This window comes from Choloepus didactylus, chromosome 5 (assembly GCF_015220235.1).
Source record: "Choloepus didactylus isolate mChoDid1 chromosome 5, mChoDid1.pri, whole genome shotgun sequence".
Lineage (NCBI taxonomy): Eukaryota > Metazoa > Chordata > Mammalia > Pilosa > Megalonychidae > Choloepus > Choloepus didactylus.
Genome location: NC_051311.1, coordinates 53,548,654 through 53,566,841, shown reverse-complemented (window position 1 = coordinate 53,566,841; position 18,188 = coordinate 53,548,654). Strand labels below are relative to the sequence as shown.

General features: G+C 37.4%; 1 protein-coding gene across 1 annotated transcript in view; it reads right to left on the bottom strand.

Annotated features, from left to right (window-relative positions):
* DGKI (diacylglycerol kinase iota) overlaps positions 1-18,188 on the bottom strand; it is a 538,644-nt gene that overhangs the window by 107,219 nt on the left and 413,237 nt on the right. Inside the window, 4 exon segments of the mRNA XM_037836080.1 lie at positions 3,889-4,011; positions 6,221-6,348; positions 7,226-7,266; positions 9,303-9,372. Of these exon segments, the coding sequence (XP_037692008.1) occupies positions 3,889-4,011; positions 6,221-6,348; positions 7,226-7,266; positions 9,303-9,372 (362 nt within the window).

Genomic DNA, 18,188 nt, shown 5'->3' with positions numbered 1-18,188 from the left:
TCATCTTTGCTTTTTCACACTTAGAACTTGGTGAACTAAGAAGAAGTGCATCTCTTTCAATCAATTTGGGAATTTCTCATAACCCATGGGGTCTAAGGACTGGAAAAGAAGATACTGATTCAGAAACTAAAGCAATGTCTCCCAGTCCCTCTACCTTCCTGCCCTTAACCCATCTGATTCAAAGGTGATTCTGTCCTTTTCTCATGGATAACCTAGAAAGAACATACCAGAGTTTTCCCTAAATGACTATTTTCTTAACTATTTCTAAAGTTGGGAATTTCTTCCTTTTGTCTCAAACAGATTCTGTCTACTAAAATTTAACTCCTTCCTTATTAATCTTTTGCCAAAGTGAGATACAGTCTTGTTATTAGTAGTGATGGTACAATTAATGATAAGTGCAAACATGTTTCCAGAACCATGTTTTTGTAAGTAGAACTCTATTAGAACACTGAGACATCCTTTTTTTAGCTTAAAGACATATTCAGCATGGTTACAGCAGTCTTAATGTGAGACAACTGGCTCTCACCAATTTATTTCAAAACTGGGTCTTCAAGATTGTTTTCTATTATATTCACAGGTTTTGAAGGCACTATAGATGTTGTACATCCTTCTCTGGAATTACAGTTCCATCCAGATGAACTGTATATAAGTGTGCATTTTTTAATATAACAAATACATTCCTCAAAAAATTATAATCTATTTGTAAATAGAATTATAATATAAATGCAACTGGTTCCAGAAATGATAGAAAATGAATTCAGTCTGTTTGTTCATTCCCTCTTACCCTCCCTGATGGAGGGGGGAGATTGATGGCTCTCAGAAATCAAAGTTAGAAAGTATAAAAAAATCCTGAGGAGAACAAACAGGTTGGTTCAGTTAAAGTGTGAAGGCTACGGCAGAAGTAGGAGAAGAATAGTTGGGGGAAACATTTTAGTTTCAATTCTTCCTACAACACAGAAGAAGACATGTACAACGATGTCCACTGCATTTTTAAAATACTAAAATATTAGAAATCAAAAGCAAAATGGATAAATAAATTATGGCATATAATGCCAAATAAAAAGATTAGGAACTTACATGTATCAATAAGGATAAAATTTAAGTGTGATATTGAATGAAGTGACAAGTTTTAAAAGTGTATACAATATATAATAGAAGTGAAGAAAACCATACTATATATTTGTATGCTATTCTATGTTGTTTTTGGATCAAAAGAAAGATCTAATGCAAATATAAAAAAAAAAAAATAACATGAGACGGTTGGTACATGAGTACCTTTTACATCATATTTTACTTATTTGGATTTGGGGCATATTTAATAGGTATTTAATAATTTTTAAACAGAATTTTATCATCATTATTATTGTTTGTTTCAAGCTCTCTTTTTTTGAAAGCAAAAAAAAAACTTCTTTAAAATTAATTCTCAGCCATCTTTACTTTGGGGTATATTTTCTCTCACATATTAATGTGCATCTAATGTACCCCTACATTACAAAATTTTTTTACCTTACAAATGCTAATAAGAAATATAAACCAAAGTAAAAATCTAAATCTCTCTTTGGTCCTGAGTATCACACCTTCTTCATTACAGAAGGCCTTTACACTGTCCCTTAGGGAAGGCAGTGTTGTGCAGTGGAAAAAGCATGGAGTCAGTAGATTAACCAACCAGGATGCAAACCACAGTTAACACACTTACTACCTAGGTAACCTAAGACAGGTACTTAACCCCTGTGAGCATCAGTTAAAATAACGGCTAACTTTAAAAGTTGTTGAAAGGAGTAGAGACAATGTAACTATGGTGCAAAGCAAGCAGAAGGTATTTAAATAGTAGTAATTACTAACATTATTAGATACTTCCATAACTGAAACTGTACTTGTACCTGTTTGGATCAATGATGATCTCTGAAGGAATTAATTTGATGGTCTTCTTAAAGAAGAATGGATACAAAAATAAAATTTTAAAAATTTAAAAAGAATGGACAAACTAGGATAAAGTATTCATGTGTGTGTGCGCACACTTGTGTATGTGTGCATATGGTTTTCAAAAACTATTTTATAATACACGTACATTCTGTGGATCAGGGCTTCAGAAAAAGCCCAGTGGGAATGGTTTGTATCTGTTCCACAATGTCTGGGGATTCAGTTGAAAAGACTCAAAGGCTAGAGGTATGTGTTTGAAATGCTTCATTTTGTCTGATTGTTTTCCAAGTTATTTTACAGAGAATTTTGAAACAGAATAAGCTACTCTAGTGTATTTAAGAACTAAGGAAGTATCAATGATCAGAAAAATGTATAGCTTCCAACTGAAAATCAACAAAAATTAAGATAGATCCCTAAAAGGATGTTATAACCTAAATAAACAATAAGAATTGATTTTGATGTAGGGTGTTAATAACTTGGTTTTTATACGAAGTGGCATATTTATTTGTGATTCTTTGAAAGAATATTTAATATCTTAGAAAAATCATTCCATATATCATGATATGAGTATTAAAATCCTAGATAAAGAAACATCGGGGCATAGGAAATCAGATTAAGCTCATATTCCACTTTTTGAAAATAGCCTGGATATAAAAACAACTTCAACACTGATCTTCCTTGTCTAGGCTTAATTTCTATTTCTCTGGCTATTTAAAGTACTAATTTTATCATAAGTCTTTCCGCAGCAGATAAATGGACACTTTTTTAGCTAACAGTGAGTGACTGACTCACCCTGGTTCACATGCTTCAATTCTGTAACAAAAGGAATTGAAAAAACATCCTTGAATTGTAAGCAATCAAAATGCCATCAGACGCTAACAACAGTTTAATTAAAAAGGAAATTTCATAGTTATTCATTTTTCCTCTCCCCTCTTCACATAACAAAATAAGAGGCAGTACAGAGAAGCAATTAAAATGAAGTCTCCCTTTGCCCTAGGGGTGTCTGAAGCAGAACCTTTGCCAATGAAATAATTAGCTTCAGATTTCCCATTTTTCTCCCTTTTGTCATAATGAAATTGCTTCCACTCTTCTTTGAGAAACAGTGCACTGTCTTGCCTCTTCAGATAACCTTAGGGTTCTAAGTCAAAACAATAAAAAACTGCATGGTTACAAAGCCATTGTGAACTATTCGAGTAGGACTTGCTAGGACTCAGAACCAGCCTAATTTCATGAATTGCATGAATTTGTATGACCTCCAAAATGGGCAACTGACCTGAAATTAAACATTGGGTGTGACTGAGTGTATTCATGACCACAGAGTGCACCCAGGACCTGCTCCTGCAAAGAACGATGGCAGGAGATAAGACTCGCTCAACACAAATGTATCGACATTTGCAAAATTCCAACATTCATCCTACTTGCTGACCAAGATCAGACCAGAGAAGAAAGCACACCTACTATCATGATCTATGAACACATAACATCTTGATTACCCATTGAGACTGAAACCACAACACAAGGAGAAATCCACTTTAGCCAACAAAGCCAAGTGGCAATATTACATATAGCATATATCCATAGGCTTAGAACTTAAGACAAATGAAACAGAAAAATAATGGCAAGTAAAAATGTTCACACAAATGAAAAACTAAATGCCATTTCCAAACTATTCATGATCACCCTCATGCATGTCCTCATGATTATGGCAAACACAGGGACTCCAGTAAAGAAAGCACTGGTGAGGAATAAAGTGTCTATACATCCCCTTGCGAGGCCACCACATGGTTTAGGAACAAGAGAAATGGAAGGTGAAGCTCCACAGGAGCTTGGTATGAACCAAAGTGACACAGACGTGAGACAGCATGAGCACCATGAAAAAGAAAATCCTTCCTGTTGGTTAATATTCCATGATGTGATCCTCTACCAGCAATCAGTGTCACATTGGAAAATAATAGAGACAGCTCTTACTGTAGCATATGGGAGTGGCCGATATCTTTCATATCTGAGTCTTCGTAATGTGGAGTTATCATTCCCAGCCCACTGTCACTCAGCATGCGTTTCCGTAGGGCCGGATTCCACCAGTCAGACATTCTGAGAGAAAGAGGGCCCCAGTCAGTTAAGCATTCAAAGTCAGCCTCAAGGCTCATACTACTCTTCCTCAAGATGATTCTCACCTCTAAAGCTGAGAAGGGAAATCAATCTTCACTGGACATTTGCTAGGCACATTACATTCATTCTTTCATTTAAATTTTCTGACAATCATTAACCATGTATATGATTCTGCCCACTTTACAGATGAGGAAACCGAATTTCAAGATTGGGTCATTTTAAGTATGCCATGAATAAGAAGTAATGGGCCTGGTATAGAAATGAAGATTAAAGAATAATAAAGCTCAACCTCTCTCATTGCAACCCTGTTCCTGTTGCATTTCTAAAGGGACAATTAATAAGAAATAAGACAGAGAATGATTTAGTTTTAGTTCAAGTCCAGGCTACTTTATATCTTTGGAAATGGAGCTAACACACGTCAAATCCAGGACAAAGCCATTTCTTTTGGTCATTTTTTGACATGGAGAGAATGACTGACAGAGCAAAGACCAGTGCTAGAGTTACAGAGTGAGTTTACCCTTTATCAGATCAAGCACTAGAGCTCAGGTCAGGTGGGAGGACACCTAGACTCCAGCACCTACTGATTCTGCATAGGAAACATCACACTTGTTCTTCTCCAACTAACAGGTTTGATTTATAGTACATAGCCCAAGAAACCAGCCTTCTCCACCACCTTGTCAAATACCCAGGGTTGCATCAGGCCACCCCTGGTGCCTCTCAGCCTGTCCCTTCATGTCAGGACAGCCTTGATATCACTGGCTTTGCCACCTTCCTAAACACAGCTAGAAATTCGTCCCATTCTGCCACTGTGTGTCATCCTAATTCCCCACAGACTCAGCACATACCGTGGACATCAGCTGGCCATAGAAAATTGGAGACATTCAGAAAGAGCAGCAGTGGTCAAATAAATTATTGAACAGGTGTAAACAAGGATAGGGATTCCTTCCTGTTTATATCATGTGAGTATGTGTACTAAATTTGCATTTGCTATTTGAGTGCCACATGTGTGTGCTTTCCAGGGCTATCCTTATTTAAACTATTTAGCCTGTATATATCAGTAAACCACTGAAATCCATTAGACTCCAAAAGGGCAGAGATTTTTATCTGTTTTTATTTTTGCACCATTGTTTCCCAATTGCTCACACCGGTACATGGCACATGAAGCGCTCTGAATAATTTTTTTGTTGAATTATTGAAATAATCTAGAAATAGTAATATTTTGGTGGTGTGATGTGGCAGATAAACTCATGTGTTCTGGCATCAGAAAATCTGGGTTTGAATCTCAGGTCTGTCAGTTATTTTCTGAATAATATTGGTCAACTAACAAACCCCCAAGCTTCAACTTTCTTATCTATGGATTTGGTATAATAATAATAACCAAACTTGCATGGTCATTGTGAAATGATGATGATGATAATGAAGATGATGATATTAATAATATGATATTGAATGATATTTACTATTCTCAGTGCTTGACCTGTATCAAATCATTTAATCTTCACAACATTTGTATGAGTAGGTATTATTATTATTTCCATTTTACATATGAGGAAACAAGCACAGAGCAGTTAAAGTAGTTAAGTAACTATTAAGTAGTAGTATTTGGGATGCAAGAAAGGCATTTAACACAACATGTTGCTCATAATAAGTGCTTGATACATTGTAGTTATTGTTATATAATCTATATGTCTCAAGCTGCCTGGAAATAGAAAAAGGAGGAAGGGCGAGAGATGGAGAAGGTGAGGGAGGAGGAGGGGAGAAGGGAAGAAATTGGGGGAGGGGGATGGAAAAGAAGTAGGAAAAAGGGAGGAGAAAAACAAGCAGGAGAAAAAAAACATGGTATAGTCAAACCACCTTGTGCTAAATTTAATTTGGAAATATGCTGACTATGGATGTATATGTGCAAATGGAAGTGGTAGCATTTTATAGGTTTGTTAGGAAGGGCTGGTAAGGTGTGTAAAGAAGGCTCAGGCATGATGTCAATCAGAGTGGGAAAGAGTAATTCTTCATAGCCAATTATAAGGCAGACTTACAATGGAATCATCTATACCTCACTCTAAGGAAATGCAACAAGAAATCTATTTTTTTAAATTGCTTGATGCTATGAGAATATCAAATCCAAAGCCAGACCACACAGACATCACCCGGGACTGTCCTCACTGCTGTAACAACAACGGGGAAGCACACTCACCCCGAGGCTTGTTCCACAACAAGATCAGGCATTCCTGGAGGGGTCCCTGCCTGCTGTGACACCACCATATCTGGGTCCAGAATAAAAATCTCATCTTGGGAAATCTCCATCACAAAGTGTAAATGTTCCTAAGGAAAAAGAAAAACTTAAGTCTGTCAGATGATTGACATGATACACATATCCATCATCTGAAGTAACAAAACAAAGCATCTCTGGTCTTGAGGAATAATGAAATCGCATGACACAAAAAATGCCCACAGAGTATTGTCAGGATCTGACCAGTTGACAACCCTCCCTGAAGCCACATTGCAGCAAGAAGTAGGGGCAGCAGGAGAGTTGAGTCCCTCTTTGGTTCATGATTCCTATTTGACCAGGACTTCATTAGGTACAACTAGAAATGATCTTGCCTCTTCCCCCAAAATACTGTCAAAGAAGTGATACCACATGTATCTTGGTTCAGAATGAGTAAAAGAACCTGGAATTCCACCCCCAGGATCTGGTCAAAGATAAGTGGCATGGTTAACAAATGGTTTTATTACTGGATTCAACACTGTACAATTTTCCCAGGACAATTCACAGTGGGAACATTTTTTTTCCCTCATTACTGAACTCTTGGAATTGATGAACTGAAACTAGCTCAGATATGCACTTATGATCTCAAACTTGCTAACTAAAAATGAACTTACAAAGGCATATTATTTGGCTAGGAAGCAGTAAATGTGCCAGTATGAATGAAAATTTGTAGTGTGGGCTGATGATAAATGTTTGCAAGCCTAGTTATTTTCTCTACTCATCTGCCAGGCCCAGTTATATTATCCTGAGTTCAAAGATATTAAAACACCTGAAAACAAATTAAAGGTCTACAGCTTAGGCTTTTAATATCATTTCAAAATCTGTGAATGTTTCAGTGTTTTTGTTGGAAAAAAAATTGATGGTATTAGGTACAAATAAAGTATAATTACTTGGGAACATTCCACTTCTACAAGCAGGTCAAAGAAGACTTACCTGAGCTCTGTCTATTCGATAAAAGCGATCAGCAGAAGTTGCTAGGGGAAAAAAAAAATCCATATGACATTCAGAATGTTCTTTGATCTGGCATCAAATTTACAGTCTTCCACTATGCTACCAAGAAGCCTGAAGTCACAGCCATGCTGGACTATCAGCCAGACTCTAAACCTAGTAAGAAAATTTCAGAACTTCCATGCCCTTTGCCTCTGCCCTTCCTACTGCTTAGAAAGCCCTTCCCCATGGCTAACTAACACTTCCTTGTCTTTTAAGGATCTACTCAAATGTTTCCTCCTCTATGAAACCTTCCTCAGTCCCAACTTCCCTAAACCAGACAGAATGCATTGCTCCTAACTCTATGCATAGATAAATTTTATCCAAACTTCTTAAGGAAACTACCTTTACAGATAACTAAGAGACAAGATATCTGCCTCAGTAAATGTCTGTGTTTCTTTTATGTCTCCAGAAATAAGCACAGGATTTAAAACAGGGTTTGGATGCAATAGGATGTTTATTAAGTAAATAAAGCTAGAAGAAGCTTGTAGTTAGAAAGACTTCCTGGAGAAGTGATTCTCATTTTGGAAAACAGCTTGAAGGTGCAGAGAGCCAGAGATCACATCTGGGCTCATTTCACTTTCAAACCATATCCCTAGAGGCATGCCTGAAGGAAGTTAAACTAGCAAAAAAATCATTATTTAAGCATTCCTAAAAGGAATGGGGCTCTATCTGTGGTTTGAGGAAAAAAAAAAGTTAAATTACAAACTTTAGGTTTCTTAGAAACTATTTTGATTATTCTCAGTATTAAAAAGAATTATGTTCTTCCTCACTTAAATCTATCTAACAGAGCCCAAAATATTATAAATAGATTTTCTAAAAAGAGCATAGCACTAGAGAAGAAAATTCAAAGTGCAGGTAATCACTCAAAAATCATAAATATTTAATGAGGAACTTCTTTCTGAAGGGAATTGTGCTAAGAAACACGACAGTCATGATCGCTGCCTTCTAAAAGGCAACAGTGGTGTAAAATCTGCCCAGGAAAAACTCACTGTACTTTAGTCTTTTAACCATGACTGTAATCACAATTTAAACAAAGGTTTTTAAAAGAAACACTTTATAGGGTGAAACTAATGTCTGGGTTAAGAGACCGTTATTCACAGGTGTATTTTTTACAAGACTATATATAAAAAACAGAATAATTGATAGAAATACTTTCATAATTTCCTTCAATATAAGTTCCTCCTCTGTGGATCAGAAACAACTAATAATAGTGGTCCTAATTGCTACTGAATAAGGTAGCTGAAGGAAAAGCAATGTCAATTATCTTCAGGGGCAGTTGATAAGCCATTTTAAAAACCTGCATCATGATTTATGTGGGTTAGATTTTATATAGATACAAGCGTCCATCTTCATAAAACTGCTTACATACTCACACATCCTGTCCCACTCCTATCTGCATTCATATCCTCTCAGATACACACACAGACAAACAAGAGAAACAATGAAAGCCATGTCTCTGCATAGACAAGAGAGAGACTGCTTGAGATGGAAAATGGACTCACTAACCAATAGGAAGATAACCAACTTATTATGCATTCAATGTGCCATGCTCAGCAGACCAGATTTGAATGCAACTGCCATTTTGTACCCTTTAAAAAATGTTCAGATCATACTGAAATGAAGGTCTCATGAAAATAATATGGAAAGTTCCATAGTATGCAACAACATACAAATGAGTACCAATCCCGTGTGTATAAAATTCATCCACTGGCCTGAATTTAAGATAGGCAATCAGCAAGTTTTAGAACAAGAGTGGATAATGGAAGGGAAATGTCAGCTTGAGTAATTTAACAGTGAGACGTTTAGCCAGGGTTAACCAACTTGCTCTGAGGGAAATGACCTCGGGGAAAATGTGCTGGGACTTCCAGCAAATCCACATTGTTTGAGATGCAAATACCAATCAGGTGGAGCCATGCATATGATTTCTGAAAAATCCTTTGGAAAATTAAAATCCACTCTGAAGAAATGTCTTGCCCTGCTGCACTTATCCCAACCCTCTGTGAAATACAGAAACACTCACCATCTAGGAAGCACCACCTTGGGGAGAGCCTCTGAGCCGAGAGGGCCCTGGGGAAGGAGGTTTCATGATCCTGGAAAGAGACACACACGTCCTCATGGCTCCTTTTGTATAACCTGAGGGACTTCCCTCACTTGACATTCTACCACATCACCTATTTCTCAGGGTTAGCATCTTTTCCTAAACAAAGAACTAGTGAAAAGACCAAACTAAATTTTTCACTAGAAACAGAAATGGGGGCTCTCTTTAAAATTGTTTACTTCACTTAGAACTCCCACAAAAAATTCCCAGAAGGTTTTCAATTATTTCATTAAACATTCATAATGGATACAACTTGGGAGTTTGCTTCCTTCTTGGGATCTCTTTCTTTTGTAAAGCTCAGGAACTAGTGGCAGCTGGGGTGCCATTTGCAACTCTGTTCTCCATATAGGGGTAGGGCATTTGCACAGGAGAGGAACGATCAAGCTTCATCTACTGGTCAGACTAAACTTTAGCAACTAAAAATAACGAGAGGTCATCCACACGCGGTGTCACATCTTGGAAATAGAGTCGCATCTACTACAATGGGCCATTTATCTGCATGGAGATATTCTGAGATTCTCTCCACCCTCAGCCTTCTCCACTCTACCTGAGCTGCAGAGAAGTAGACAAGAAGGAAGAAAAACAATGCCAACCTTGCCCATAGCAGAATTATGCTGCCTAACACTGACCTGGCAGGCTCTGTGCTTATCAATCGTGGCATTCTCTCGAAGATTTTCACTTGTCTTGAAGAGCCCCAATTTTCCCTCTAAAAGTTGAGCTCAAGGTACCCAGATATGAGACCCTCATTCTTTCCTCTAGTCTTAGAAAAAAAGATCTCTGTCCTCTCCAGAGCCAACCACTTCATCTAATCTCTGGATTATAGTCTTTCTCCTTTTCTTCCTTTATAATTTTATTTCTATAAATTATTAGAATCCACTCCTCCATTCTTAAACTCATCAAATCTTCTGCTTTCAAATGATTCCCTCTTTAAACAATAAATCCCTCAACTGATCTTGATACATCTGATAATTTTCTTCATCTCCCCTCCCTTGCTCTAACAAACTGCTGAAGCCTGTGTTTCATATCTCCTGCCTCCAATTCCCATTTACCTATTTTGGTCCTAACCCCCAAAAGCCTGGATTCTGAACCACTATTCTACTGAAACCACTCTCCAAAGGGATTTGCCAGGACTAACTTTCTTTCCTGATTTAGTATTACTTTCAGCCCCCCAAATCTCCTTAGGGTCTCTGAAGCTTTTCTTTCTTACAGAGAATTAAGGACACATCAGCAAAAGAACAGACTACGGAACTGGCAGACTGAAAATGGAAAAAAAAAAAAGTTATGATTCCAAATTTTAAGAAATTAAAAATCTAATAAGGGAGGCTCTACCAATAATCAGCACTAAAAAAGTGGTCTAATTTATAACACATTGATTTAGAGGATTCTCGTCCTGGCTCACAGTGAAATCACTGACAGAAATAGGACAAATGAGAAGGGAGGCCAGGGTCTCTGTAGGAAAGACCCTGGGAGATTTACGTTTATTATGGATTTGAGATGTTCAAATATAGGGTGCACCAGTAGAGTGCAGCTGAGATGGCAGCAATAGAGAGCTGGCAGCTGAAACCACAGGTACACATGATCTTGTGTGTACAGAGGGGGATAGGAGGAAATGGGAATAACACAGGAGAGGTGATTAGAGAGGCAATCAGAGGCTGCATGGAATAACTTGGGGGTTAACTGATACTCCCCACTGCCCTCACTTGATCCTATGCTTAAACCAGTAATTTTTGAAATGTGAACCCTGGAGTGGCAGGACCAACTGGAAATTGTTAGAAATGCAAATTCCCAGGTCCCACTCCAGGTATACAGAAACCCTGGGGATGGAACCTATCAGTCTGTTTTAACAAGCCCTGCAGCTGAGTCTGAAGCATGCTAAAGTTTTAGAGCCATGGCCTAAAGATACTTGAACAAAACATATCCATCTTATTATTAGAAAGCTTGAGCATGCTGAGTGTTTAATATGAATAAACTCTGAAAATTAAAAAAATTGATAGAGAAAAATTTGATCTCACTCAGGACTTGTACCAAAATTTAAATTTATAAACAAATATAGATAGATAGACAAATAGATAGATAGATATAGCTGTGAATACAGATACAGATCCCTCTGTTTTGAAGCGGCTTTGTCATCATGCTGGTTGAGTTAAATGAAATATTGACATGCGCTCAGCACCCACTGACATATGTTATATCTTACTTTAAAGGAACTTAAGGTCCTTAATGCATTTTTATAAAATATATAGAGCTACTGACATTCCCAACTTTGGAGAGAAATGTAATTATAAAACAACAAATTCAAAAGAAATTGAAAATGTTTAGAGGCAACTGAAAGCTAATAAATAAAGACGTTAAACAGCAACATGGCTATCTTCTCTGAGATACAGGAACTTAAATAACAAGGGTATTTTTCTTAATTTTTATGTTTAATGTGCTACAGAGACACCATGAAAGTATATCATAATTTCTCTAGGTAAAAATCAACTCCGAAGGAATACAGAAATGCTGGAATATATCAAGGATTTTTAAAAAAATACTGATAATGATAAGATAATTTAATTAGATAAAACTGGATATTTTTTAGTCTGGTTTAACAATATGCAGATTGATATATTACCTCATCCACATGATTAGCTTACCGCAGGTTGGTAAAGTACCGTTATAATTGCAATCCTTTTTACCTGCAGGTGACTATGTGTCTGGAGAGATTTATGCACATGCCTGACTTTATTCATTCATTTTGCTTATTTTCTGTTCATTTGTTTACTTTACACCTTGATCCCAAAAGCATCTGACACAACTTATCCTTCTCAAAAGAGGTTTTGTTCAAAAAAGCATGTTAGCAGTTTGCTAGGTAAAAAGCACAATGGCTGCCACAGAGCTCTTTGAAACATTTTAATGCATCTTCAGATATGTTCAATGATCCTTGAATTCCCCGAAATGTTATACTACATTTGGCGTGTATATGTGTATGTGCATTTTCCTGGAGAGAGGGACCACTGCTCTCAGCCGATTATCAAAGGGGTCTGAGACCTACAAAGCTTAAAAAAAAAAAAAATCCTGCTAATTTAAACAATAAAACATTTACGTTGGAGGGAATTCAATAAAATAAGAGACTTCTGATTAGTATTTTACCAAAGACTCCCATGAAAGAGAATTACTGTTTCAAAGTTTTGAGTGATAAAATTTGTAGTATTAAACAGCAGCAGCTCTCCAAACTTGTGGCTATTCTCTTGATAGTGGGTTGAAAGGAGGCCAATTTCTGCATAGAAGTCCTCAATAAACTTTTTATTTCCATCTGTGGTTGGCCCCTTCCAAAGGTTTATTTTCAGCTCTTTAAAGCCGCTCAAGTTCTTCTACCCATGTCTACCTAATTTTTTAAATGGACAAAGGAAAAACATACATATATGGAATTTTGCATTGTTTTATGATTGAAGTCAATCAGTACATCATAAAATTAAAGTCATAGGAATCCGATGAAAAAAGAGAATTTTAGTCAAAAATAATTGGATACTTTCCTTGGGACTTAAAAATTAAACTGCAGGCAAGATGGCGGAGCGGTGAGGAGCAGAATTTCGTCTCTCCCCTAGAGCAGCTGGCAATTACCCAAGAACTATATGAAACAGTGTTTTGGGGGTCTCCAGTAACCAGTCACACATTGGACACAAGTTTGGAATTGGAGCAAAAGCTGAGATCACACCGAACACTGTAAGTTTCCTGGACCAGAGGTCTGGCGCCCCTCCCCACCCAGACCTCACAGACCAGAAAAACAGCAATCTGCTGAGGGCAAGAAGGGAGGCTCATCCCAGCCTCAACTGCAGAATTAATTAACAAATTAATTAACTAACTTTGTGAGCTGGAGTGCTAAAGAAGGGCTGGGCTCCGAGAAGTGGGGGCATGTAAAAGCGGGCACCCATTCCCAAAATCCAAAAAAGCCATTTTTTTTCCCCTACATTTTGTCCCTTCTGACTTCTCACTGATCCCTTATCTTTTTGCATTTCAATAGCCCCCCGCAGGGGTGGAACTGAAGTGGTTGGAGAGTAATTATCAGACAATAGCCCAAAGCATATCTTTAAATGCTCTATTCTGACACTGACAAAACTTCCAGGCTGGGGAAAGACTTTTAAAAGAGACTCTTTTCTTTTTTTTTTTTTTTTACCCCTTTTTTCTTTTTCTTGATTTCTTCTCTACTTTTTTTTTTTTTTTTAAATCTAAAAGTAATATATGTGGTTATTTTCTATCGGAAAGCCCAGATTGAGGGACTAGGCTGGGCTTGGGGAAGACAGAGTACCCACAGTGTCTTTGAATTCTGTATTCACTACTGAAGGCCTCCACCCCCGTCTTTAATTGGCAACTCAGGCTGACCAAGGAATCTACCTGGAGAGGCCCCAAAGAGGAGAGAGGAGAAGGGAATAGTGCCCCTGAGAGACAACTGGAGTTCTGAGGATTGGGAGAATGGAGGGAGGTCCAGCTCAACTGGCAGTCCTCCTTCTGGGAATTCAGACCCCAGGGGCTGGAATTCAGATTCCGGCTTCAGTCAGCCACGCCCCTGACAGGCTCAGAGTCACCAGGAGAACTAAAGGCTCCATACCTCCTTACACTGGTGGGGGAGCTGCAGGCTGGCCAGCGCCACCTGCTGGACAGGAGAGGAAAAGCACCAATTCTAAAGGCCTCATAGGAGGGTCTCATTCTCAGGAAAACTCCATACCCTCCCAATGAGACCTGGGCCTCACTAGACTGATTGGAAAATCTGACTAGGGTCGACCATATCTGAGGAGACCCACTCACAAAAAGGTTACATAGAGGCAGAGCAAGAAACAGAAAAAACAAGAGGGTAAAAATTCTGATCAACTAAACAGAACCTAAGTTAGAGGTCTAGAATAAGTTGAACTGAATAACAGAGGCCAGAGAACAAAGCCAACCAACAAGAAAACCACTAGGTGAAAGACAGAAAACAAGCTCCAAAATAAATTAGTCAAGAAAATCAGATGCCTAGACAACTTAAGATAACAAGCCATACCAGGAAACACGAAAACATGGACCAGCCAAAGGAACAAACTAATAGCTCAGCTGAGACACAGGAGTGGAGGCAACTAATGCTAAATAAATTTGATGAAATGAAGGAAGATACAGCAAAAGATCTGAAGGATATAAAGAAGACACTGGCTGACCATAAAGAAGAATTCATAAACTTAAAAAAACAAACAGCAGAACTCATGGGAATGAAGGCCACAATGGAGGAGATGAAAAATATAATGGAGGGACACAACAGTAGATCTGAACAGGAAGAAGAAAGGATCAGTGAACTGGAAGACAGGTCATTTGAATTCATACACACAAAAGAACAGATGGCAAAAAAAATGGAAAAATATGGGCAGGGTCTCAGGGAGATGAGTGACAACATGAAACACACAAATATACGTGTTATGGGTATCCCAGAAGGAGAAGAGAGTGGAAAAGGGGCAGAAAGAGTAATAGGAGACATATTCACTGAAAATTTCCCAACTCTTATAAAAGACAGAAAATTAGAGATTCAAGAAGTACAACGTACCCAAAATAGAATAGATCCCAATAGACCTACTCCAAGACACTTACTGGTCAGACTGTCCAATGTCAAAGACAAAGAGAGGATTCTGAAAGCAGCAAGAGAAAAGTAATCCATCACATACAAGGGAAGGTCAATAAGACTATGTACAGATTTCTCTGCAGAAACCATGGAGGCAAGAAGACAGTGGCATGATATATTTAAGATACTGAAAGAGAAAAACTGCCAACCAAGAATTCTATATCCAGCAAAACTTTCCTTCAAAAATGAGGGAGAGATTAAAACATTTTCAGACAAGCAGACACTGAGAGAGTTTGTGAATAAGAGACCGGCACTAAAAGAAATACTAAAGGGAGTGCTACAGGCTGATAGGAAAAGACAGGAGAGAGAGAGTTGGAGAAGAGTGCAGAAATGAAGATTATCAGGAAAGGTAAAAGGAGAGGAAAAAATAAGATATGACATATAAATTCCAAAAAACAAAATGGTAGTAGAAAGTACTGCCCTTACAGTAATAACACTAAATGTAAATGGATTAAACTTCCCAATAAAAAGACACAGACTGACAGAATGGATTAAAAAACAGGACCCATCTATATGCTGTCTACAAGAAACTCACTTTAGACACAAGGACAAACATAGACTGAAAGTGAAAGGTTGGAAAAAGATATTTCATGCAAACAATAACCAGAAAAAAGCGGGAGTAGCTATATTAATATCAGACAAGTTAGACTTCAAAAGCGAAACAATTAAAAGAGACAAAGAAGGACACTATATATTAATAAAAGGGTCAATTCATCAAGAAAATGTAACAGTCATAAATATTTATGCACCAAACCAGAATGCCCCAAAATTCATGAGGCAAACACTGTGATCACTGAAAGGAGAAATAGATACCTCTACAATAATAGTTGGAGACTTCAATACACCACTCTCATCAATGGATAGAACATCTAGACAGAGGATCACTAAAGAAACAGAGACATTGAATTGTATGATAAATGAACTAGACTTGACAGATATTTATAGAACACTACATCCAACAACAGCAGGATACACTTTTTTCTCAAGTGCTCATGGAACATTCTCTAGGATAGACCACATGTTGGGTCACAAAGCAAGTCTCAACAAATTTAAAAATATTGATATGATACAAAACACTTTCCCAGACCACAATGGAATGAAGTTGGAAATAAATAAAAGGCAGAAGGTCATAAAATTCACAAACATATGGAGGCTAAACAACACCCTCTTAGAAAACCAGTGGGTAAAGGAAGAAATTACAAGAGAAATTAGTAAATACCTCGAGGCAAATGACAATGAAAACACAACTTATCAAAACTTATGGGATGCAGCAAAGGGCGGTGCTGAGAGGGAAATTTATTGCCCTAAATGCCTATATTAAAAGAGAAGAGAGAGCAAAAATTGAAGAGTTAACTGCTCACCTGGAGGAATTAGAGAAAGAACAGCAAACTAACCCCAAAGCAAGCAGAAGGGAAGAAATAACAAAGATTAGAGCAGAAATAAATGCAATTGAGAACAGGAAAACAATAGAGAGAATCAACAAAACTAGAAGTTGGTTCTTTGAGAAAATCAATAAAATCGATGGACCACTGGCTAGGCTAACAAAAAAAAAAAGAGAGAGCAGATGCAAATAAATGCAATCAGAAATGGGAAAGGAAATATAACTACTGACCCTGCAGAAATTAAGGAGATAATAAGAACATACTATGAGCAACTATATGCTAATAAACTAGACAACTTAGATGAAATGGACAACTTCCTAGAAAAGCATAAACAACCAACATTAACTCAACAAGAAATAGATGACCTCAACAAACCAAACACAAGTAAAGAGATTGAGTCAGTCATCAAAAAGCTCCCAAAAAGGAAAAGCCCAGGACCAGATGGTTTCACATGTGAATTCTAGCAAGCATTCAAGAACGAATTAGTACCAATCCTGCTCAATCTCTTCAAAAAAATTGAAGAAGAGGGAAAGCTACCTAACTCTTTCTATGAAGCCATCATCACCCTAATACCAAAACCAGGCAAAGATAATACAAAATAAGAAAATTATAGACCAATTTCTTTAATGAATATAGACGCAAAAATCCTCAACAAAATACTCGCAAATCGAATCCAGCAGCACATTAAAAGAATTATACACCACTACCAGGTGGGATTTATTCCAGGTATGCAAGGCTGGTTCAACACAAGAAAATCAATTAATGTAATACACCACATCAATAAATCAAAGCAGAAGAACCACATGATCATCTCGATTGATGCAGAAAAGGCATTTGACAAAATTCAACATCCTTTCCTGATGAAAACACTTCAAAGGATAGGAATAGAAGGGAACTTTTTCAATATGATAAAGGCAATATATGAAAAACTCACAGCTAACATCACACTCAATGGGGAGAGACTGAAAGCTTTTCCTCTAAGATCAGGAACAAGACAGGGTTGCCCACTATCACCATTGTTATTCAACATTGTGCTGGAAGTTCTAGCTAGAGCAATTAGGCAAGAAAAAGAAATAAAAGGCATCCAAATTGGAGAGGAAGAAGTAAAACTTTCACTATTTGCAGATGACATGATTCTATATGTAGGAAATCCAGAAAAATCTACAGCAAAGCTACTAGAACTAGTCAATGAATACAGCAAAGTAGCAGGCTACAAGATCAACATGCAAAAATCTGTAGTGTTCCTATACACAAGTAATGTGCAACAAGAGGAGGAAATCAAGAAAAAAATCCCATTTACAATAGCAACCAAAAGAATCAAGTATTTAGGAATAAACTTAACCAAGGACACAAAAGACCTTTACATAGAAAACTATAAGAAACTGCTAAAAGAAATTGAACAAGACCTGAAAAAATGGAAGAACATACCATGTTCATGGATTGGAAGACTAAATATAGTTAAGATGGCAATTTTACCTAAACTGATTTACAGATTCAATGCAATACCAATTCAAATCCCAACAACTTACTTTACAGAAACAGAAAAACCAATAACTAAATTTATTTGGAAGGGTAAGGTGCCCCGAATAGCCAAAAATGTCTTGAGAAAGAGGAATGAAGTGGGAGGTCTCACACTACCTGACTTTGAAGCATATTACAAAGCTACAGTGCTCAAAACAGCATGGTACTGGCATAAGGACAGATATACTGATCAATGGAATCGAATTGAGTGTTCAGAAGTAGACCCTTACATATATGGACAACTGATCTTTGATAAGGCAGTGAAGCCGAAGCAACTGGGAA